Source organism: Geotrypetes seraphini, chromosome 2 (genome assembly GCF_902459505.1).
Source record: "Geotrypetes seraphini chromosome 2, aGeoSer1.1, whole genome shotgun sequence".
NCBI lineage: Eukaryota > Metazoa > Chordata > Amphibia > Gymnophiona > Dermophiidae > Geotrypetes > Geotrypetes seraphini.
In genome coordinates, this window is record NC_047085.1 from 289,681,599 (window position 1) to 289,706,764 (window position 25,166).

Below are 25,166 nucleotides of genomic sequence, written 5' to 3' on the forward strand. Positions count from 1 at the left end.
CTAATATTTGCGCCTGGGGTGGGATCCGGGTTGCCAGTGCTAGGCTTACCCCTGGCCCTGTCACAGAGCATATATATATATATATATATATATATATATATATATATATATATATATATATATTGTATATTGTATATATATATTTATATATATATATTTTTTTTTAATAATTTTTTTTATAATTCTTTATTGATTTTTAAACAAGAACAGTGTTATATAAATAAAATAACAGTATATTATTGCATTCAGTCATAACACTAATATCTATATAGATAACAGAACCTAATAAACTTGAAACTTGAAACTATCATTCAATAATTACATTATTTTACATATAGTAATAGCATAAGAACCAAGTAAATAATATAAATTGAAACCAAGTTACCTAAAATATCATTATCAATATTTCCTCCCAACCCCCCAACCCCCCACCCTCCCTGGATGTGTAAAGATAAATAAACCAAGAAAAAAGTAAGACAAAATACAGCATTATATTTGTACAAATGTAGTCAATGGGCACCAAATTTTGTTGAATATTCCACTAAGTCCCCTACACTCTGCATTAATTTGTTCATATTTGTATATAGTACACACATTCACCCACCAGAAAGTATAATTTATTTTATCATGATTCTTTCAATTACTTGTAATCAGTTGAATGGCTATACCTGTAAGAATTAAAAATAGACGACTTTTATACTTATCTAAAGTGGGTTTAAGATGTAAAATTGTTCCACAAATTATAGCCTCATATGTTAATGGAATATTTGAATCTAAAACTAGATTAATTTGTCCCCATATGGATTTCCAAAATATTAATATAAATGGACAAAAATACAACAGATGATCCAGAGTCCCTATGTCAATATGACAATGCCAGCATCTATTAGACTTAGAACTATCTATTTTATGTAATCTACTGGGGTCCAGAAAATTCTATGTAACAAAAATAACCATGTTTGTCTCATAGATGCTGACGCTGTACATCTTAATCTCCAATTCCAAATTCGTGGCCAACGAGACACAGAAATATACTGTTTGATCTCAAAGCTCCAAATGTCTCTAAGACTATTTTTTGGCTTTTTATTTATTAATCCAGAAATCAATTTGTACCACTGAGCAGCCTGATGTCCTATTAAATCAGTTTGGTAGCAAAGGATTTGCAGGCTAAAATAAGTTTTAAAATTCTTCCATTCAGGGAACCCACTCTGAATAGCCTGCTTCAACTGCAACCACCTATATTGCTGAGATTTTAAAAGTCCAAATGACTGTTGCAGTTGTGAAAAACTAAGCAGATTTCCATTCGACAAAACATCATCTAATGTCCAAATATTTGCCTGCATCCAATTCTTCCAAGCGATCCTAGCACCGCCTATTTGAATCTTGGAGTTTAGCCATAAGGACTGTAAAGTAGACTTTATTATGAGAACATCTTTTAACTTATCAATAAATTTAATTGTTTTCCAAGTGTCCAATAAAATCACATTGTCCTTAGCGTACCAAGGTAATTTAATACTTAATATATGAGTCTCATCGGGGACAGGATTTTCCACTCAAGATATAGCCAATCTGAGTAATGTTCTACGAGCTCAGGGAGGAACCAATACATATCTTGACGCATTATATAGGCTTGATGATACCTATAAAAATTGGGAAAATTTACCCCTCCCTCCACAATTCTTGCTTTTTTCCCATGCTAAATAAATTTTGTCAATATATTATTTAACTTTTTATAAAAGGACCCTGGAAAATAAATTGGTAACATACCCAGTTGGTAACAAATTACCGGCGAAATCATCATTTTGACCGTATGAACTCTTCCCCACCAAGATAAATGTAAAGGGTTCCATTGCTCACACATCTCCGTGATCTTTGATAATAATGATTTTTCATTTATTTTCATTGTTTCTTCCAAAGTACTTTTAATCCAAATACCTAAATATTTAATACCATCATCTTTTCAAATAAAAGGAAACTCATCAAATAATCCTTTCGTACAATGTACATTCAATGGAAGAACTTCTGATTTACTCCAGTTTATTTTGTAACCAGAGAATTTTCCAAATTTATTAATTAGATCAAGTAAGCATGGGATAGTTGTTTCTGGATTTCTCAAATGAAGCAAAACATCATCTGCATATGCAGAAACTTTGTATTCCCAACCTGCATAAGGAATACCACAAATCTCCTCCGCTTGTTTAATAGCCAACAATAAAGGTTCCAAAACAATATCAAACAACAAAGGAGATAACGGACATCCCTGCCTCACTCCCCTTTCCAATCAAAACCGCTCTGAAACATTATTATTAATATATAGTCTAGCAAAAGGGGAGCTATACAAGGTTTGAATCATTTGTATAAATCCAGAACCAATACCAAACCATTCCATAGCTTGATACATAAAAGACTATTCTACTCTATCAAAAGCCTTCTCTGCATCCAAAGAAACAGAAAAGGCTGGATCATCCATTTTCTTTGCCAAATTTAACATATGCAAGGCCAATCTAGTATTATTTGAAGAATGTCTTTGAGCAACAAACCCTGTTTGGTGTACACCAATAATATATGGAAGAGCCTTGGCCAAGCATAAAGCTAATAATTTTGCTAATATTTTCCCATCTACATTAATCAATGAAATTGGCCTATAATTAGCAACCAACAAGGGATCTTTATTTGGCTTCGGCAAAACAATAGTTAATGATTCCGCCATAGTACCTTTTATACAACCATTATTCAGTTGAACCTGATATAAATTGAACAAATGGGGTAACAATATGTTTTGAAATGCTGCATAAAACTCAACCGTATAACCATCACCACCTGGAGCGGATCCAACTCTAAGGGACTTTAATGCAGATTGTATTTCTTTTTGTGATATGGGTGCTTTTAATTTTCTTTTCACATGTTCGGGAATTTCAGGGCCCTCAATCAATTTTAAAAACTCCAACCCTTCTTCTTCTTTAGTTAAATAATGCTCAGAAGAATACAAGCTTGTGTAAAATTTCAAAAACTGTTTTACTATATTGATATTTTGAAAATGAGATACCATGTTATCATCTTTAATTGTTGTAATATTTACTCTCCTCTTTTTTCCTTTTAAATAATTAGTCAGTAATCTTCCCGCTTTATTTGAGTTTCCATAATACAAAGCCTTAACAGACAACAACTGTTTCCTAGCCAACTGAGAAGAAATTTCATTATACCTAAACTTGGATTTCAAAAGAGCCTGAAAAATATTTGGATCCCAATTTAACTTCAATTGTATCTCCAATTTAGCAATGTTTTGTCCCAATATAAGAAATTCTTTATTTAATTGTTTTTTAATATGTGAAGAATATGAGATTATATGCCCTCTCATGGTAGCCTTAAAGGCATCCCATAATGTTTCTGTATTTATTCCTTCTGAATCATTAATTTGAAAAAAAAAATGGCAAGGTGGAAAATTATTGTTTAAGATAAATTTATGTTTGAAATTCAGAGCAGTGTCCTATGAATCAGTACCATCACCAGTTGCTAGTTTTAGATTCAAATATTCCATCGGTTCCGGGCAAGATGGTAGAAGCACTGATAAAGGACAGCATCTATGAGCACATCGAAAAACATGGGCTGATGAAAGCGAGCCAACATGGCTACTGCAAAGGAAGATCATGCCAAACAAATTTACTGCACTTCTTTGAGGGGGTGAACAGCCAGTTGGACAAAGGGGAACCCGTAGACATCATTTATCTCGACTTCCAAAAGGCCTTTGACAAGGTACCCCATGAGCGGCTACTTAGGAAGCTGTGGAACCACGGGGTGGAAGGGGACGTACACAGATGGGTCAAACACTGGTTGGCAGGCAGAAGACAGAGGGTTGGAGTGAAGGGTCACTACTCGGGCTGGAGGAAGGTCACGAGCGGAGTTCCGCAGGGGTCTGTACTGGGACCGCTGCTGTTTAATGTATTTATTAATGACCTGGAAATGGGGATGAAATGTGAAGGTATAAAATTTGCGGATGACACTAAACTCTGTAGAAGGGTTAGAACTACGGAAGAGTGTGAGGACCTACAAAGGGACCTAAACAAACTGGAGGAGTGGGCGAATAAATGGCAGATGAACTTCAATGTAGGGAAATGTAAGGTCATGCATATAGGGAGAAAGAACCCGATGTTCAGCTACCAAATGGGATTAGTATTAGAGAGAAGTAACCTTGAAAGAGATTTGGGTGTACTGGTGGATACAACAATGAAGTCAACGGCACAATGTGCAGCAGCCGCGAAGAAGGCAAACAGAATGTTGGGTATTATTAAGAAGGGTATTACGACCAGAACAAAAGAAGTCATCCTGCCGTTATATCGGGCAATGGTGCGCCCGCACCTGGAGTACTGTGTTCAGTATTGGTCACCGTACCTTAAGAAGGATATGGCAACACTTGAGAGGGTCCAGAGGAGAGCAACACGAATGATTAAGGGCATGGAAAACCTCTCATACACTGAAAGATTGGAGAGACTGGGGCTCTTCTCCCTGGAAAAGCGGAGACTCAGAGGAGATATGATAGAGACCTATAAGATCATGAAGGGCATAGAGAAAGTAGAGAGGGACAGATTCTTCAAACTTTCAAAACACATAAGAACAAGAGGGCATTTGGAAAAATTGGAAGGGGACAGATTCAAAACAAATGCTAGGAAGTTTTTCTTTACCCAGCGTGTGGTGGACACCTGGAATGCACTTCCAGAGGACGGACGGAGGAGAACACAGCCCCGGTAAAGGATGTCTCCGCGCAGACCGAGGCCATCCCACAGCGGTACATCACGGCCTCTAGACAGACAGAGGAGGTCGGTCAGCTGGATGAAGTCATCATGCAGGAACTAAGAAGCCTTAGGGAGGAAGTGAAGCGTCTGAGAGGCATTAGAGAGGATGAGGCCTATATCGATGGGATAGTGCAGGAACTATCCCAAATCACAGAACGGGCCCGTGACGGATCAACCATGGTGACTCCAGGGCCGCCGACAAAGAAACCAACTGTTGCAGTTCAGGAGATGGATGGAGACACTGACTCCTGGCAGTTAGTGACCTCCTCCACAGGTAAACGTAGGAGACCCCCCCCCCCTTTTCAATCTCCTCACCTTCTCACTCTTTCTCTCACCAGGGCAGCTCCACATCAACCCCACAACTCACCCTGAGGAACAGATTCCAGATCTTACAGGAAGGAACGGCCGACGAGAATCTGGTAGACGCCCATCACACGACTCCAGTTCCGGGGACATCTGATCAACATCCCCAAAGGAAGCGCAGAGTAATAGTCATCGGGGACTCCATGTTGAGGGGCACCGAGGGACCAATATGCAGACCAGATAGGCAATCGAGGGAGGTCTGCTGTCTGCCTGGAGCCAGAATAAGAGATGTGACAGCCTGTCTTGATAGGCTACTCAGGCCCAAGGACCACTTCCCAATGCTGCTCATCCACGTCGGAACGAATGACACTGCCAAGAACACTCTGGAGGGCATAGCTCGAGACTTCGGAGCTCTGGGGGAGAGGCTGAAGCAGACAGGAGCACAGGTAGTATTCTCTTCAATTCTTCCTGTTAGGGGCAAGGGAAGAGACAGGGACGAACGTATTCTGAAGACAAATGAGTGGCTACACCGATGGTGCTGGGAAATGAACTTCGGATTCCTGAATCACGGAGAGGCACTACAGGGACTCCAGGGATCAGACGGACTCCACCTGACCAACAGAGGTAAGAACGTCTTCGGACACCGAGTAGCCCGCCTGCTTCGAAGGGCTTTAAACTAGGTAAGTTGGGGGAGGGTACCCATTTATATACCGGAGAAGTAAGTAACAATCCTGATGAGGTAAACCAAAACTCCACTTCTAAGTCGGAGGTAAGCACCCTTGCTGAAAAAGATTTGCTAGGAGAAACTCTAACTCAGATGGGTAACTCTCTAAAGGAGTTTAGTAGACACAAAGAGTGGAGAGCTATGTATGTAAATGCACACAGCCTGGGGAATAAATTTCTAGAACTAGAAACAGAAATAGTAAATGCAGACCTAGACGTGGTAGCAATATCCGAAACATGGTTCACAGACTCTCATGGGTGGGATATAACTATACCAGGATACAACCTGCTTCGCCAAGATAGAGAGGGTAAGTTGGGAGGTGGGGTAGCACTTTACATCAAAGAGAACATCAAGACAACTAGGATCACAGATGTCAAGTACACTGGGGAATCCATCTGGGTAAACCTGGCCAGAGGCGGAGAGAAATGCCTATACCTTGGTGTGGTATACAGACCTCCAAGACAATCGGAGGACAAGGACACAGAATTAATTGAAGACATTGAGAATATCACCTTACGGGGGGACGTTGTCCTGCTAGGGGACTTCAACATGCCTGATGTAGACTGGAACACATTCTCAGCAACAACTTGTAGTAGCAGGAGGATATTAACATCCATGAAGGGAGTACAGCTCAAACAAATGGTGCTAGAGCCCACTAGGGCCCAGGCCATCCTGGACCTGGTACTTACGAACGGGGAAAGCGTCACGGAAGTCTCGGTGGGAGAAACGCTGGCAACCAGTGACCATAACATGGTATGGTTCAACCTTAGAAAGGGCTTCCCTAGATCACAAACAAAAACAAAGGTACTCAATTTCCGGGGCACTGACTTCGCAAGCATGGGTGATTTCGTCCATCAGACGCTACAGGCTCAAGAAATAAAGGATGATGTGGAAGCTATGTGGTCAACACTGAAAAAGACACTACACGAAGCAACTAACCGCTACATAAAATCGGTAAACAAACAACAAAGAAAGAGGAAACCCCGTTGGTTCACTGATGAGGTCTCACACCTAGTCAAGGACAAGAAAAGAGCATTTCTTTCATACAAACGCACCGGGGAGAAAGAAGCTAACATTGAATACAAGACAAGGTCTGCAGCGGTCAAAACAGCAGTCAGGGAGGCCAAACTTCGAGTGGAAGAAACTCTAGCAAAGAACATTAAGAAAGGGGACAAATCCTTCTTCAGGTATATTAGTGACAGGCAGAAGAACACAAACGGGATAGTACGCCTCAGAACAGCAGACGGGAATTATGTGGAAACAGATTCCGAAAAAGCCAAATTACTGAACGATTACTTCTGCTCAGTCTTTACCTGTGAGGCACCTGGACACGGGCCACAGCTGGAAGCAAAGCCAAGCAAGGAAGACCCATTTCAGAATTTTGGGTTCTCACCAGCTGATGTTTACAGCGAACTGTCAAGACTCAAGGTGAGCAAAGCCATGGGACCAGACGAATTGCACCCACGAGTGCTCAGGGAGCTGTGCGATGTCCTGGCGGAACCGTTAACCATGCTCTTCAATCTCTCCCTAAGTATGGGAAGAGTCCCCCTGGACTGGAAGACAGCTAACGTCGTTCCTCTGCACAAAAAGGGTTGCAGAGCGGAGGCTGCGAATTACAGACCAGTGAGTTTCACATCAATAGTGTGTAAACTCATGGAAACATTACTTAAATGCAAATTAGATACAATTTTGGATGAGGGGAATCTAAGGGATCCTAGTCAACATGGATTCACTAAGGGTAGGTCATGCCAATCCAATCTTATCAGCTTCTTTGATTGGGTAACAGGAAAGCTAGACTCGGGAGAGTCTCTAGACATAGTGTACTTGGATTTCAGTAAGGCTTTCGACAGCGTCCCACACCGTAGACTATTAAACAAGATGAAATCGATGGGGTTAGGTGAGACACTAATTGCATGGATCAATGATTGGCTAAGTGGAAGACGTCAGAGGGTGGTGGTCAACGGCACCCTCTCTGAGACATCGGAGGTGACCAGCGGAGTGCCACAGGGCTCGGTCCTGGGTCCACTCCTTTTTAACATATTCATAAGGGACTTGACCCAAGGGCTTCAGGGTAAAGTAACTCTATTCGCTGATGACGCCAAACTATGTAATATAGTAAGTGAAAGCAATCTGCAGGATAGTATGACGCAGGATCTGATTACGTTGGAAAACTGGTCCTCGACATGGCAGCTGGGCTTCAACGCTAAGAAATGTAAGGTTATGCATCTCGGTAGCAGAAATCCATGCAAACCTTACACCTTAAATGGAGAAACACTAGCTAGGACTTCAGAAGAAAGGGACTTGGGAGTAATCATCAGTGCAGACATGAAGGCCGCCAAACAAGTAGAGAAGGCCTCATCCAAAGCAAGGCAACTTATGGGATGTATCAACAGAAGCTTCGTTAGCCGCAAATCTGAAGTCATAATGCCACTGTACAGAACCATGGTGAGACCTCATCTGGAGTACTGTGTACAATTCTGGAGGCCACATTACCGTAAAGACGTGCTTAGAGTTGAGTCGGTTCAGCGAATGGCCACTAGGATGATCTCGGGGCTCAAGGGTCTCTCGTACGAAGAAAGACTAAACAAATTGCAGCTCTACACTCTAGAGGAGCGCAGGGAGAGGGGGGACATGATTGAGACATTTAAATACATCATGGGACGTGTCGAAGTGGAAGAAGACATCTTCTTTCTCAAGGGACCCTCGGTCACAAGGGGGCATCCGTTCAAACTCAGAGGAGGGAAATTCAATAGTGACATAAGGAAGTATTTCTTCACAGAAAGGGTTGTAGATCACTGGAACAAGCTTCCAGAGCAGGTGATCAAGGCCACCAGCGTTATTGACTTTAAGAATAAATGGGATGCCCTAGTAGGATCCTTACGAGAGTCGAGTTAAGGAACTAGGTCATTAGTATTCAGACTTAATGGGGTGGGTCAGTAGAGTGGGCAGACTTGATGGGCTATAGCCCTTTTCTGCCGTCATGTTTCTATGTTTCTATGTTTCTATGTAATAGGACAGAGTACGGTACTGGATTTCAAGAAAGGATTGGACGATTTCCTGCTGGAAAAAGGGATAGAGGGGTATAGATAGGGAGCTACTGCGCAGGTCCTGGACCTGTTGGGCCGCCGCGTGAGCAGACTGCTGGGCACGATGGACATCGGGTCTGACCCAGTGGAGGCATTGCTTATGTTCTTATGTTCTTATATGAGGCAATAATTTGTGGAACAATTTTTTTTTTATTTGAACACAGGATAGGCTCCCAATAAAAAGGGATCAAGGGGTGACCCTGGGAACTACAGGCCGGCAAGCTTGACTTCAGTTCCGGGCAAGATGATGGAAGCACTGATAAAGGACAGCAGCTGTGAGCACATAGAAACAAACGGACAACTGAAAGCGAGCCAACATGGCTTCTGCAAGGGAAGGTCATGCCAAACAAACTTACTGCCCTTCTTTGAAGGAATAAACAGCCAGATGGGCAAAGGGGAACCCATAGACATCATTTACCTCGACTTCCAAAAAGCCTTTGACAAGGTACCCCATGAGCGACTACTTAGGAAGCTGCGTGGAAGGGGTGGAAGGGGACATATACAGATGGATTAAACACTGGTTGGCAGGCAGAAAACAAAGGGTTGGGGTGAAGGGCCAATACTCGGACTGGCGGAGGGTCATGAGCGGTGTTTCACAGGGGTCAGTGCTCGGACCACTGCTGTTCAATGTATTTATAAACAACCTGGAAACGGGGATGAAGTGTGAAGTTATAAAATTTGCGGATGACACCAAACTCTGCAGCAGGGTTAGAACCACGGAGGAATGCGAAGACCTACAAAGGGACCTAAACAAACTGGAAGAGTGGGCAAATAAATGGCAAATGCGATTTAATATAGAGAAATGCAAGGTCATGCATATAGGGAAAAAGAACCCGATGTTCAGCTACAAAATGGGGGGATCGGTGCTAGGGGAAAGCAACCTTAAAAAGGACTTGGGTGTGCTAGTGGATACAACAATGAAATCAACGGCACAATGTGCAGCAGCCTCAAAGAAAGCAAATAGAATGTTGGGTATTATTAAGAAGAGTATCACAACCAGGACGAAGGAAGTCATCATGCCGCTGTATCGGGCGATGGTGTGCCCGCACCTGGAGAACTGTGTCCAGTATTGGTCGCTGTACCTCAAGAAGGACATGGCGATGCTTGAGAGGGTCCAGAGAAGAGCGACGAAAATGATTAAAGGTATGGAAAACCTTCCATACGCAGACAGGTTAGAAAGGCTGGGGCTCTTCTCCCTGGAAAAGCGGAGGCTCAGAGGAGATATGATAGTGACTTTCAAGATCATGAAAGGCATCGAGAAGGTAGAAAGGGACAGATTCTTCAGACTATTGGGGACCACAAGTACAAGGGGGCACTTGGAGAAGCTGAAAGGGGACAGGTTTAGAACCAATGCTAGGAAGTTCTTTTTCACTCAGAGGATGATGGACACCTGGAATGTGCTGCCGGAGGTTGTGATAGGACAGAGTACACTACGGGGTTTTAAAGAAGGATTGGATAAATTCCTGAAAGATAGGGGGATTGAGGGATACACATAGAGGTAGAGATGGGATATAAAGAGAGTATAGATAGAGACCAAGGGGGATTTAAGGGTTCAGGCAAAGATCACCATACAGGTCATGGGCCTGATGGGCCGCCGCGGGTGCAGACTGCTGGGCGAGATGGACCTCTGGTCTGACCCAGCAGAGGCAACTTCTTTTGTTCTTATAAGTGCAAAACATGTGAAACCAGGAGAGATCCTTATAGGTCGCAGGGGGCATGATGAAAATCCAACCATCGTAACAAGATTGGTGTCCTGTTAAAAATGCCAGTAAAAAATGTGATGCTAACATTTTATATAAGAACTAGGACTATTTGCCCAAACGGTTTCATCAACTGGGCGAAGTTGAGAGAAAAAGCGTGCACTGTAGCCAGGCAGGATTAATTCATCGAGAGCCTCTAGGCACACAAGTACACTGGGCCCCCTGCCCCATCCCACCCCACCCTGCGCCCAGGCGGAAACAGGAAGCTGCGTCAGAGGGAAGCTTTGAGCAAGCAGCACCGCTTGCACATTTACAGTTCCTGTTGCCTTTCTTACCCACCTTGCTTGCTTGTCTTACTTTCCGTTGATTGGGGGGGGGCCACATTGCCAATTAGGGTGGGGCCCACTTTGCCAATCGATGCTGGAGGGGCCCATCGCCGTTTGGAAAAAAACAATGTTGATGCCCTCCTTCATCGGGCCCCCCTGACTATTTCGGGCCCTAGGCACATGCCTACTTGGCCTATTGGTTAATCCTGCCCTGGCTGTAGCCCACTTTTGATTTGAACAATACGGGTGGTGCAATAGTTTTTTCACCATTCATTTAGCAGTTGATGTAACCGTTTGGGCAAATAGTCCTAGCTCTTTGACATATCTTGGAACCGTTCCCCCCCTCCCCTCCGCAACGATCACGACAGGAGAAATGCCCAATCTCTCCTGCTGCAATCCCCTGTGACCCCCCCCTCCCGAATGTTTCCCGGCAGGAGACATGCCTAATCTCTCCTGCTGGACCCCCCCCAAACACCCACGCAATCGCCGCCCAATCCCTCCTGCCAGACAACCCCCCACCCCAAACCCCTAATAGGCTGCGCCCCCCCCCCCCCCCATGAACACCCTCTCCATTCCTACCTGGACTCCCCCTAACCTTAGCAGATGGCTGGCCGGATGGGTCCTCCCTCTGGCCGGCAGACTGGCGGGCCTGACCCCTTCCCAGTTCTGTCTGGCAACCTGTCAAACCTTTGTGGTTATGTCTGCCAGACGACTAAGTCTAGGTCGGCCCACCTTCCACCCACCTCCCACCCTATCCACTCCTCCAAAAATGCCCCTTTTCACTCTGGGCATACAGAGGCAGTGAAAAGTCCTAAGCTGGTTTTAGATATGTCTAAAACCAGTTTTGATTATCAGTACTTGGACGATCTGTCTTTTTGATCGTCCAAGTACAGACTTAGGCCGATTTTTGGACTTTTTTTGTTATGAGCCTCATATTGTTTTGCAGATATAATTTAAAGACATGACCCTTTAATTCTAGAGCAATTACAAGTCTTTTGTGGTGAAAAAGATTGAGATGAAGTTTGCATACTCATTAAATTCACATCATTACAAATAAAGACATATTTCAAGGGCTCTCTCCTTATTCTTTTCCTTTTTGGGAGATAGAAATATGTGAATTATAACCAAAGTGAATTTCTGTGAATATCTTCATATAGTTCACTGCATGTTTGAAATCTGACCAAAGAAAGTGCAAGCCTTTTTTAAATTCAATCATTTTTATTGAAATTTGAAAACACAAAAATATAAACAATAAATAACAAGATGTGCTACTAAATAAATACAATGGAGTATGGACTGTGCAAATCAATCAATATTATTATTATTAATTAGAAGCTAATTACTCTGAGAAGCATACATATCAGTAATATAGCAATTATAGCAATTATAGCTAGCTTAGCCATCTATAACATTTACTGGGATCTGAATGAACCTCTCTAACAATAACACAAAATAAAATGATTGCTTATTTCGACTTGCAATAAGACAAAACAGGAGACCACACATTATCATATGCACGAGAAGAGTTGGTTTTGTCAGCAGCAATGAGTTCATATTTTGAAAACAGGCAAACAGTATTCCACCAAGAGTTATGATGGAGAGACGAGAAGTCCTTCCAGTTTGTCAGAATAGATTTAAATGCAATGAGTAATAAACATTTAAGCAAACGGGTTTCATATTTATCTAGTTGACTCTTCTGTAGAGCACCTGCTCCATAAATAACAATAGCAAACGAAAGTTCTTCACATATAGGTAATATCTGACATATGGTACACCACATATCCGACCAAAACGGTCTCAACATGGAACAGTAATAAATCATGTGATCTAAAGTGCCCATAGCATCTAGACAGGACCAACATTTGTTTGAATTTTCAGATCCTATTTTAGATAATTTGAATGGAGTCCAATACGCTCGGTGGTATAAAAACAGAACATTATGTAATATGGCAGACGACTTCAAAGCCTTAAAAGAAGACAGCCAAATCTCCTCCCAGTTGTACCGTCCACTGGGCACCGATGTGTCAATGGCCCAGATATCATACAGAGCCTGAGGTGGTAGAAATTTGTGTTTATGAAGTAATTTGTACCAAGTTGAGGCCTGACTTCTACCGGAAGAGATCAGTTCAGTCCATTGAAGTATAGTCGGTAATGCAATATCCAAAGATTTCTTCTTAAGATAAGATGATATACAATGGCGCAACTGTAACCATTGATAATAATGAGACGTATTCAACTCATATTGTCTGGCCAATATGTCAAAATTCAAGAAGGCAAGATCTTTTAATAGTTGTTTTATGGACCAAACACCCTTCCTTCTCCACGATTTCCACTCCATATACTGACCTTGAATTTGCAGGCAAGGATTATGCCACAAAGGAGCACTGGTGGTGTCATTCCATTTCACAGATGCTATAGAATCCAGTTCTAACAGAGCAGTTTTAGTAGAGGAAAGGATTACATTGTCATGAAAATTACGTTTCACTGAAGCAAATGGAGCATACATAAAGTGTTCCTCAGGGAATAGTGCATGTTCCAGTTTCAACCAAGCAGGCATATGTGTTTCATGAGGATCTTTAAGCCAAAGAGAGCCTTGTCTGCACAAAAAAGCTAAGTGGTAATCATATAGACTAGGGAAGTTGACCCCTCCATTATCTTTGGTGCATTTTAATTTCTTTAAGGCAATGCGAGGAGTCTTGTTGTTCCAAAGAAATTTAACTAAAGCAGACTCAAATTTCTTGTAGGCTGCAATGGGGAAAAGAAAAGGAATCATAGACAAAACATATGTGATTTTAGGAGCTAGAACCATCTTTATAGAATCTAATCGACCCCACCAAGATAATTTCAAGGGTGACCATTTAGAGGTAACATTAGTTATGATGTCTATGATGTAATTTATATTATATTCCTGAGTTTCCTCAATAGATGGTCCAAAGTACACTCCTAAATATTTCAATTTATTTGGTGTGAATTTGAGATGTAATTCACGTACTTCAACACCACATGGTATTCCGGAAAGCGGCATGACCTCTGTTTTGGTCGGGTTAAGTTTATATCCAGACACAGAGGAGTAGGCTCCAATCGTATGGAGAACAGCTGGTAAGGAGTCCAAATGTGTATACAGTTGAATATCGTCAGCGTAAGCTGAAATTTTGAAGGTTAAATCTTCTATTTGAAATCCGCTGATGGAGGAGTTCGCCCTGATAGCAAGTAGCAGAGGCTCCAAGGCCACATTAAACAGTAAAGGTGATAAGGGACAGCCTTGCCTTGTACCTCTCGATGGAGAAAAAGCATCAGAAAAAACTCCATTGATTCTGAGCCGAGTAGTTGGATGTGAGTACAGCACCTTCAACATTCGTATGAATGTGTCTCGAAAGCCAAACCACGATAATACTTTAAACATGAATGACCATTCCACACGGTCAAAAGCCTTCTCCGCGTCTAGAGCCATGGCAACATACGGAGTCGCAGAGGTAGAGGCTTGAGATACGATGTGAGAGAAAAGTCGAGAGTTGTCACTTGCAAGACGACCCTTCATAAATCCGTTTTGATCCGCATGGATTACTTTAGGTAGCACAAGTTGTAGTCTAGAAGCCAGAGCTTTCGCATAAATCTTGGCATCGACATTTATTAGTGACAAAGGTCTGTAGTGTTGTACAAATAACGGATCCTTATCTGGTTTCAGTAAAACAATAATCACTGCTTCTGTGATGGAGCCTCTCGCCTCTCCTTGAACAATGACATGATTCAAATAGGAAAGAAGCATCGGTAGTAGAGTCTCTTGAAAGGCTACATAGAATTCTACTGAGAGGCCATCCGGTCCTGGAGCTTTGCGTTTAGCCATGGAGTTCAATGCTTCCTTGAGATTATCCAGTGCAAGTGGCGAAGATAGAATTTGGTCATCATCTTCAACCAGTTTAGGACCATCCAATTTTGAAAGATACTCATCTATTAGCGAGGAAGATGGATTTTCTGATCGATATAAATCCTGGTAGAAGAAAAGGAATTGATGACAAATATCTCGATTATTTGTGAGTAAGTTATCAGTGTCTGATTTGATAGCTGGTATAGTTGTGCGTTCCATTTTCAGTTTCAGATATTGAGCTAGTTGGTGCCCAGCCTTATTAGACGTGGCATAGTAATGCGATGCTTGAAGAAGAACCTCTGAAGCTGCAGCAGTGCTGAGCTTTAGATTATAATCATATCTTAATTTGTTTAATTCAATCTGAATTCTCATATCAGATAGATTAGTAATGTGAGCAGACTCTAAGGCGGCAATCTGAGTCTCTAACAATTTCAGATGCTTTTTGGATTCAGATTTTTTCCTGGCTGTATAGGCAATGATAATGCCTCTGATGTAAGATTTAAACGCATCCCATGTAATTTGCCATGAAGTCTCCTCTATCTTATTGATGGTAAAATAGTCTTTAATATGAGTATTAATGGTCTCGTTAAATAAAGGATCTAATAACAAAGATGAATTAAATCTCCATGCTCCTGAAGTTTTCGGCAAAGCTACATCCACAAAGGCAATTGTAATCGAAGAGTGATCTGAAACAGAAATAGCTTGTATTTCAGATGTATCCATCTTGCATACTAAGGAGTAACTTATCAAAAAGAAGTCGATCCTCGAATAAGAAGTGTGAGGTGGAGAGAAAAATGTAAATGACTCAGCTCTTGGATGTTGCAAGCGCCATGGATCCACAAGTTTTAATTTATATAGAAGGTCCTGTAAACTGAACCAAGACTTGGACTTCTTATAAGCGGTCTTAGATTTTCTATCAAGTTCGGGATTCAGAATTAGATTAAAGTCTCCACCCAGTATAAGTGGCTGGTGGCTGACAGAACTGATATCATTAGCTAAGGTCTCAAAAAAGGAAGGGCAATCTTGATTGGGAGCATATATGTTGTAAATCTGAATCAAGCTATGCCCGACTTTCAGTTGGACCCTGATCCAACGACCTTCCATATCATGAGATGAGGAGATAATGCTGATATCCTGGCGGTTGCGAATCAGTGTTAAAACTCCATTCTTCCTGCCCACCGAAGGGGAGAACAACGGAACATGAGCCCATTTGGGAGCAACCTTAAGAGCTTCAGTGGCAGTAAGGTGAGTTTCTTGGTAGAACACAATATCCGGATTGTATTGTTCAGTGTAACGCAGGATTTTCACCCTCTTTATTGGATTATGAAACCCTTTCACATTAAGGGAAAAACATGTTAATGCCATGTAAGAACAGTGAAAGCAGGAATCATTGAGTTAGCAATTTGGCTAATACACAGCAATGGTACATATATGTATATCCATATATAAGCAAATAGCCCCTTCATAATAAGTAAAAATCTGAAATGCACAGTAACAAATTTGAAATTCTGCAATAGCACAGTAAACTGTAACAAACAGGTAAACGACACCATGGGTCAGAAAGCTGACAAGAGAGAAGCCCTAAACAGCAGGGCTCCAACAGACCAGGTAGTATAATAATAAACAGCAGCACTGCAACACAAAGGCACAACTGGTGTTAACAGCGTTAGCACAATACAGAATAAATTGAACATAGTATACTACTGCCTGATTCAGGTTTTATCGATGGTGGTAGGCTTCACTGATTCAATAAAGTCTGCAAGGTCAGCGGGATTCAGGAAATCTTTTGTAGTATTATTAAAGGTGACCCTCATGCGAGCTGGATACAGCATGCCAAATTTGGCTCCCATAGCTTTTAATTGGGGCCGATACGACAACAATGATTTCCTCTTCTTCGCTGTTTCCTTCGCCAGATCAGGAACAAATAATATTTTATTCCCTTCAAAAGTGACAGGAGAATGCATCTTGGCATGTTGCATTATTTTAATAACCTGCTGATGTCGGAGGAGAGTGACTAAAACAGGCCTGGGATATTTCTTGTGAAATGTATTAGGCTGTGGCAGCCTAAAAGCACAATCAAAGTCAAGTTTGATATCATCATTCATTTGTAGAATTTGAGGGAGGAGAACCGCCAGAAATTCCACCAGGTCACACGCTTCCCGTCCCTCCGGGAGACCCAAAAGACGAAAACTGGACCTTCGTGCACGGTTGTCAGCTTCTTCAATTGCACGCTCCAGTGCAGCCACGCGGTTCTGCTGTTTAAGTAGAGACTTAATAGAGGACTCGGCTGCAGTGGTCCTGTTCTCCAAAAGGGCTGCCGATGCCTGCGCTGTTGCAAATTCTTCTTTTAATGCAGCGATATCAGTTTTCATGTCACTGATATCCTGCTTAGTGTCAACAAGAAGGTCTTTGATCTCGCGGAGTTCGGACAAAATGGCCGCCGTAGCAGACTCGTCTGCCCTAGCCCCGTCTGATTTCGCCGGCGAGGAGGGTTCGGCGCTCTTGCGTTTACCAGGTTTGCTGGAAGCCATTACCCACCGCTCAGTTAATAAATGCGCTGCAGTAGTCTGCCGTATTGATACGTTTTCGAGTGATTTTGAGCCTGGTCCGTCGGAGCTCGCGTCGCCGGCTGCCTACCTCATCGGGCTCACCAGCGCCCCCTCTCAGAAAGTGCAAGCCTGAAGAGCCACTGAGTGCAGAATAAATTGTAGAAGGCTTTCCAGGAGGGAAAATAAAACTGACTCAATAATATTCGAGGGTCATTTCATAAATAATGAACACTAATTTTTTTTATTTACATGTTTATTTTTTTTTTCAAGTATTTCTTTTCAATCCTTTAATATAGTCTCCCTGTTTTGCAATGACCGAGTCCCAATGTCTGGGAAACTTCATTATTCCATCCAAAACACCGTTTTTGTTCAGTTGCCGAATGTCTCGGGTACTGGTGGAAGAAAGCTCTTCCAGAGATGCAAAACGATGTCCATGCATAGGTTGTTTCAACTTTGGAAAAAGGTCGAAGTCTGGTGGACTCATGTCTGGACTGTAGTGAGCATAAGGTAACACCTCCCAGCCGTATTCGCGTAGTTTTTCAATGACGAGTGGAGAGCTCCATCTTCCCCACAACCAAAAAAATTTCAATGAGCTCAATCAAAATTCAAACAAATGATGATTTTTGCTTATGATCTTGAAGGCATCATCATCACAGACAAAGTTCCATGTTGATGAAGTGGCACAGCAGTGTATTATCATGATTTTTTGCAAAAAATGCACAAAACCCGACCTCAGTTGCTCTTGGCTGGGCCACTCATTCTTCACGACAACACTCGCCTGCACATAGGTAATGTCATTGAAAAACTACACAAATACAGCTGGGAGGTGTTACCTCATGCTCCCTAAATTCCAGACATGAGACCACCAAACTTTAACCTTTTTCCAAAGTTGAAACAACCTATGCATGGACATCATTTTGTATCTCTGGAAGAGCTTTCTTCCACCGGTACCCAAGCCATTCGGCAACTGACCTAAAATGGTGTCTTGGATATAACAATGAATCTTCCTGGACCTTGGGATTCGGTCATTGCAAAGCAGGGAGACTATATTGAAAGACTGTAAAGAAATACTTGGAAAAAAAAAATAAAACATTTAAATTTAAAAAAATAGAGCATTATTTATGAAATGACCCTTGTATATCAAATCAAAATCTCAGCAAGTCAATCTTTAACCTCAAGAATTTCAATGCCTTCACTCACAAATCTTGAGGACAAATACAAACTTCATATAATCAGCAGTACCACTTAGGGTAAAAATCTCTTAGCCACCAAGTATTTGACATCTACCTCTTCATCAGTGCATTCTTAAATCTTTTTATCTCCAAATAATTCAAAATACAGCAGTTTGATTAATTTATAATTTATGGAAATTCGATCATATAACCCCTTCAATGAAGGAAGCCCATTGGCTACCTATAAATCACTGAATTACTTGTAAAATTAGTTTATTGGTTTTTAAAACATTAACCACAGGGACACTGTATCTTATGCATCTATTAAACCCATATATACCATCAAGATCTCTTAGGTCAGAAACTCAAGACCATCTTAGAATTCCAATATATCAAGAAATTGTGCCTTAACACATAAGAATTGTCACTTTTTCAGGAACTGGTCCCAAACTTTGGAATTCTCTACCAATATCTCAAAGATTATTGGACACTCTTGATAAGTTAAGACCTATCTTAAAACTTTTTTATTTGAAGACACTTATAAATCGTAAAGATGTAAAACAAATATTAAGATGTATAATGGTAGAGTTTTGCAAAACATAAAGAGCTCCTTTTACTAAGCTGCACTAACGTTTTTAGCGCACGCAGGAAATTAGCGCATGCTACGCTTCTAGAACTAATGCCAGCTCAATGCTGGAGTTAAGGTCTAGCGTGCGCGGCAATGTAGCGTATGCTATTCTGCGCGTTAAAGCCCTAGCACACCTTCGTAAAAGGAGCCCAAAGTTATCTAATGTGTGTTCCTATCCCTTCTTTAATATAAAAATTTATAGTTCAGTTTATCCTAAATTTCTGTATATGTGAAATGTGAGCCTATTATATGTATTACCGGATTTTATGTTGTAAGTTTCCCAGAAGGATATCCTTGGTGCGGGATAACTTAATTTACAATATATTATGTAAAATGGTTATTCTCTGAAATACATGCTTGCATGCATGACTTACCATTTTTGCCAAGTCGTGTCATACTATATTAGCCATGCTTTGTAATACTATGTTTGCCGCGCTATGTTTTGCCAAACTATATTCGCAATATGTCATACCTATGGTGACCATACGTCCTGTTTTCAACGGGGCAGTCCCGTTATTGGACCGACCATCACGTTGTCCCGAGCCACCGCTTCGGGATGCCAAAATGTCCCATTTTCAGGGACAGCGTCCCGAAGCTGTGCACACGCTAAAATGGCTAGCACACTTTAGTAAAAGGACCCCTTTGTTAACTATGTTTTACCATCTTTATAAATGTTTGCCATGCTATCTTTTACTATACTATGTCTGAGAATGTGACATAATGGTTAAAGCTTTGGTCTCAGCATACTGAGGTTCTGGATTCAAACCCACGCTGCTCTTTGTGACCCTGGAAGGTCACCTAATCCCCTCATTGCCCCAGGTATTTTAGATAGATTGTGAACCCACCTGAACAGACAGGGAAAAATGCTTGAATACCTGAATAAATTCATGTAAACTGTTCTGAGCTCCCCTGGGAGAACAATATAGAAAATTGAATAAATAAATATAGTACAACATACCAACTCCTCCAAGATATGGTGAAATTGCATACCAGACACCTATGCTGCCTTTCCTCAGGCGCTGTCCAATTGCTAATTCAATGTGAAATAAAGGAATTCCCAATAAGAGGAGGGCAATAAAGTAAGGGATCAAGAATGCTCCTGAAAATGAAATTAGTAAGAATTATCAAAATGCTAGTATTACTCTTTATGTAAGCAACAACACACTGCACCAAACAATACATTTTGCTGCTGGAAACCAAATATCAGAAATAAGCCAAAGACAAACCACTCTAGAAGCAAACATATGTAAATTTAACCAAGGACTTATGTGTTCCCAAAGAAACGCCAGCCTCCAAGCTTTCCTGAAGACGAAATTACAACAGTTACACGGGAACTCAGCTAATTTCATGTTCAGGAGAGCTTGGAGGCTGGCGTTTCTCTGGGAACAGAAAGTCCATGGTTAAATTTACATTTTTGGCAATGGTGAATTACAGCTGTGCCATTTTCAAGTGGTTTTCCTGGTGCAAGCAGCCTGAGTATTCATCAATAGAGTCTCAAGAGCAAGAAATTGATCGTGTTTTGTGCCCCATGTGGGTAGGTCATCTAGGAAGGAGTGGAGTTTTTTTAAAATCCATGAAGCATATCTGAGGTCTTTTCTCCACTTCTTCTTTTCTTTTTGTTCTGATTTTGGGGTCTCTCTTTTATATATAGGCACCTGCTAGGAGTGCTTTACTGCATGTTCTTTTTTGGAACAAGTTTTTTTTGAATTATTGTGGTTATCGTGTTCCCTTCAATTAAGATAGTGATTGATTTCAACTACCCCAATATTGACTGGGAAAATGTATCATCAGGGCATGCTAGGGCGATAAAATTCCTGGATGAAATAAAGGACTGCTTTATGAAGCAGCTGGTTCAGGAACCGACAAGAGGTGAAGCAATTCTAGATCTAATTCTTAGTGGAGCACATGAATTGGTGAGGGAGGTAATGGTGCTGGGGATGCTTGATAACAGTGATCATAACATGATTGACTTTGATATAATCCCTGGAATAAGTTTGGACAGGAAATCTAATACAGTAGCACAACTTTAAAAAGGGAGACTATCGATAACATGAGGAGAATGATTAAAAAAGAAACTTAGAGGTGGAGACTCGGGAACATACTCCACTTTAACCACTACACTTACACTGGAATTTGTGAACCTTCCAAACCCCTTCCTAATCCCACTGTACCACAAATAGGTCACTTATAGGTATTTGGGCTGTTGGTGTAGTGGGTTTTGGAGGGCTCACCATACACTATAAGGAGGCTATGGTACCTGGACCTTTTTATGTGAGGTTCACCACTGCTTTGCTGGGATGTGTGTGGCCAGTCTACTAAGAATGCTGGACCTTCCTACAACCCAATGGCTTATTTTGTGTGTTTTGTTGGGGGTGGGGGGGTGGGATGGGGGTTAAATGGTTCAAAAAGATTGTGCTCAATGCATCTAACACATCCATTTTTGCTGAGGAAAGATAGATCCTATTTTCACCAAAAGCATTTCACCGTCCTTGTACAATCCATCACCCTATCCAAACTCGATTATTGTAACGCCATCTACTTAGGCCTAATGAAAAAAAGTCTTCGCAGACTCCAGCTTATCCAGAACACTGCAGCTAAGCTGATTTTTGCTAAACACAAATATGACCACGTCTCCCCTCTACTTACCAATCTTCACTGGTTCCCAGTACTTTCGAGAATTCATTTCAAATGCTCCTGCCTGGCTTTCAAGATCATTCACGGCATTCTTCCGCCCCTAATCCCTCTATCCTTCCTCGCCCCGACACCAACTACCACCAGATCTGCCCACAGACATAAACTATCCTTCCCCTCTCTACACGGCATCCTCCACGCAGGTAAACTGGGTAGATCCCTCCTCTCCAAAATCACCAGCCTCTGGAACGACCTCACTGTCCCGCTGCGGAACCTGGACTCCCTCCAACTATTCCGAAAACAACTGAAAACCTGGCTTTTCTCTAGCATATAATAATCTCTTCTCCTGATTACATCCCCTCTTTTTATGCTGTGTAAACTCTTTCTCTTCCCTCTTCCCATATTTTTTAAACTCTGTAAACCGTGTCGAGCTCCACTTCAGTGGAGAAGATGCGGTATATAAACCTAAGGCTTAGTTTAGTTTAGATGGTTTGCACTTTTGAAAATGGGCATGTTTGGTACTGAATTTTTGTGTGTGCTCCATAAACGTCTAAACTTGGATTTAGATGTCATTAAAAAATGCCCTCTCTTTATCTCCTACATTCTTTAAACTTTTACTCTCTTGTTTTCTTGATTTGAAACCTGTTCTCTCACAATATCAGCTATTTGGAATATCTCTCATAGCACATTTGTTACTGTTAATTGTATTAAGTATTAATTGTCAAAACCAGTATATCAAATCAATACACTGAATCACATGTGTTCATTCTCTCCATAAATCCCTTTAAAAAAACATTTCAGCTTTCATCCTTTCCTCACTATCTTTTAACCACTGTTACTTAATCTGATCCTCATATCAAGGAAATTATTCTTGTATATAATAATAAAATATGATAAAATAACCTAGAGAAATATATTTCCAGTAAATATAGAAACTATGGAGCATAGATATAGGGCTCCTTTTACTAAGCTGCGGTAGCGGTTTTAGTACACACTTAGCGCACGCTACAATGCCGTGCACGCTAGACGCTAACGCCTCCATAGAGCTGGCATTAGTTTTCCCACATAGCGCGGGGGTTAGCATGCGCTAATCTTCAGTGTGCGCTAAAAACGCTACAGCAGCTTAGTAAAAGGAGCCCATAGTTTTGCTTGCTGAAATTATATAAATTTAACTCAGATTTTGAATTTCTGATGTCTCACTAGCACATATCTTGTTTTCTTTCTTGTCTGGATTTATATATGTAAGAAGTGACCTGATAGAATAAAATGTAAGTATATACAAACATTCTTGAAGACATACTCTGAATACATATATCACATATATTACTGAAGATAAGAATTTTTCTTATAAATCCAGCCCTTCAATATACTGATTGAAAATGAAAACCAAAATAGCAATAATAAAATGTTATCAAAATATTTGTGATTCTCTTAACTTCTCCCTTTTCTTACCTCCACCATATGTTTGACATAAATATGGAAACCTCCAGACATTTCCCAAACCCACTGCAAATCCAATGCAGGTTAAAAGATATTGGACTTTATTATCCCATGCTGGTCTGTCATCTTCTTTATGGATTCCAGAAGGCACATCCACTGACAGGCCACTATGTGCTTCCTTCAACATCTTCATAACCCAGTGGATTCCTAAATCTGTGATACTCACTTTCTGTTGAAAGTGAATGTTTTGCCTGGGGTTATCATATACCTAGACAGACCATTGTGAAATTAATAACATGAAGGTGGAGTTTCCCATTGCTAGTACCAGTGTAGGCAGTGTATATGTGAGTAGAAAGCCAGAACATTTTTTAAAAGAAAAACAAAAAAGGATAAGAGGAATGAGGAAATGGTAGTCATTCTAATCCTATGTGGTGTTAATTAGTAACTGTTAAATGCCTTTAGTGTAAGTTACAGTAAGTCTGCAGTAACCTAGAAAGCTCTTTGAGTCATACCCATCCAACTTTTGCTGTCTGTAGTTTTTATAGGTAACATAGAAACATAGAAGATGACGGCAGAAAAGGGCTACAGCCCATCAAGTCTGCCCACTCTGCTTACCCACCCCCTGTCTATGCCCTAATGACTCAATTTCCTTATCTTGACCCTCGTAGGGATCCCACATGGGTATCCCATTTATTCTTAAAGTCTGGCACGCTGTCTGCCTCGATCACCTGCACTGGAAGCTTGTTCCAATGATCAACCACTCTCTCTGTGAAGAAATACTTTCTGGTGTCACCATGAAATTTTCCGCCCCTGAGTTTGAGCGGGTGCCCTCTTGTGGCCGAGGGTCCCTTGAGAAAGAAAATATCATCTTCCACTTCGACACGTCCCGTGAGGTACTTAAATGTTTCGATCATGTCTTCCCTCTCCCTACGTTCCTCAAGAGTGTAGAGCTGCAATTTGTTCAGTCTCTCTTCATACGAGAGACCCTTGAGCCCCGAGATCATCCTGGTGGCCGTCCGTTGAACCGATTCAATTCTGAGCACATCTTTACTGTAATGTGGCCTCCAGAATTGCACACAGTACTCCAGATGAGGTCTCACCATGGCTCTGTACAACGGCATTATGACTTCAGGCTTTCGGCTGACGAAACTTCTATTGATACAACCCAATATCTGCCTTGCCTTAGATGAAGCCTTCTCCACTTGATTAGCAGTTTTCATGTCTGCACTGATGATTACTCCTAAATCTCGTTCTGCTGAAGTCCTAGTTAAAGTTTCTCCGTTCAAGAAGTACGTCCTGCATGGATTTCCGCTTCCGAGGTGCATGACCTTACATTTCTTAGCATTGAAGCATAGCTGCCAGGTTGAGGACCAACTTTCCAATGTAAGCAGGTCCTGCGCCATATAATTCTGTAAACTGCATTCACTTACTATATTACATAGTTTGGCGTCATCGGCGAATAGTGTTATTTTACCTTGAAGCCCTTGAGTCAGATCCCCTATGAATATGTTGAAAAGGAGTGGACCCAGGACCGAGCCCTGCGGCACTCCACTGGTCACCTCCGATGTTTTAGAGAGGGTACCATTAACCACCATCCTCTGAAGTCTGCCACTCAGCCAATCATTGACCCATGCAGTTAGTGTCTCTCCTAACCCCATCGATTCCATCTTGCTTAGCAGCCTGCGGTGTGGGACACTGTCAAAAGCTTTACTGAAGTCCAGGTACACGAAGTCCAAAGACTCTCCCAAGTCCAACTTTCTTGTTACCCAGTCAAAGAAGCTGATGAGATTGGATTGGCAGGACCTACCCTTGGTGAATCCATGCTGACTGGGATCTCGAAGATTCCCTTCATTCAAGATCATGTCCAATTTGCTTTTAATTAGTGTTTCCATGAGTTTGCACACTATTGATGTGAGACTCACCGGTCTATAATTCACAGCCTCTGCCCTGCA

At 41.5% G+C, this 25,166-nt stretch overlaps 1 protein-coding gene across 3 annotated transcripts in view; it reads right to left on the bottom strand.

The window, feature by feature from the left end:
* The window catches only part of LOC117353635 (sodium-dependent neutral amino acid transporter B(0)AT3-like), a 151,334-nt gene extending 127,847 nt beyond the window's left edge, over positions 1 to 23,487 (bottom strand). Inside the window, exons 1-2 of one of the 3 annotated variants that reach the window (XM_033929803.1) lie at positions 23,227 to 23,487; positions 20,102 to 20,242 (exon numbers count right to left, since the gene is read on the bottom strand). In XM_033929803.1, the coding sequence (XP_033785694.1) occupies positions 20,102 to 20,242; positions 23,227 to 23,407 (322 nt within the window). In that variant the 5' untranslated portion in view covers positions 23,408 to 23,487. Of the gene's footprint in view, positions 1 to 20,101; positions 20,243 to 21,789; positions 21,845 to 23,226 lie in introns of those variants that run through there. The other 2 variants (XM_033929804.1, XM_033929805.1) reach the window with 2 other exon arrangements.
* Positions 23,488 to 25,166: the final 1,679 nt, after the last annotated feature.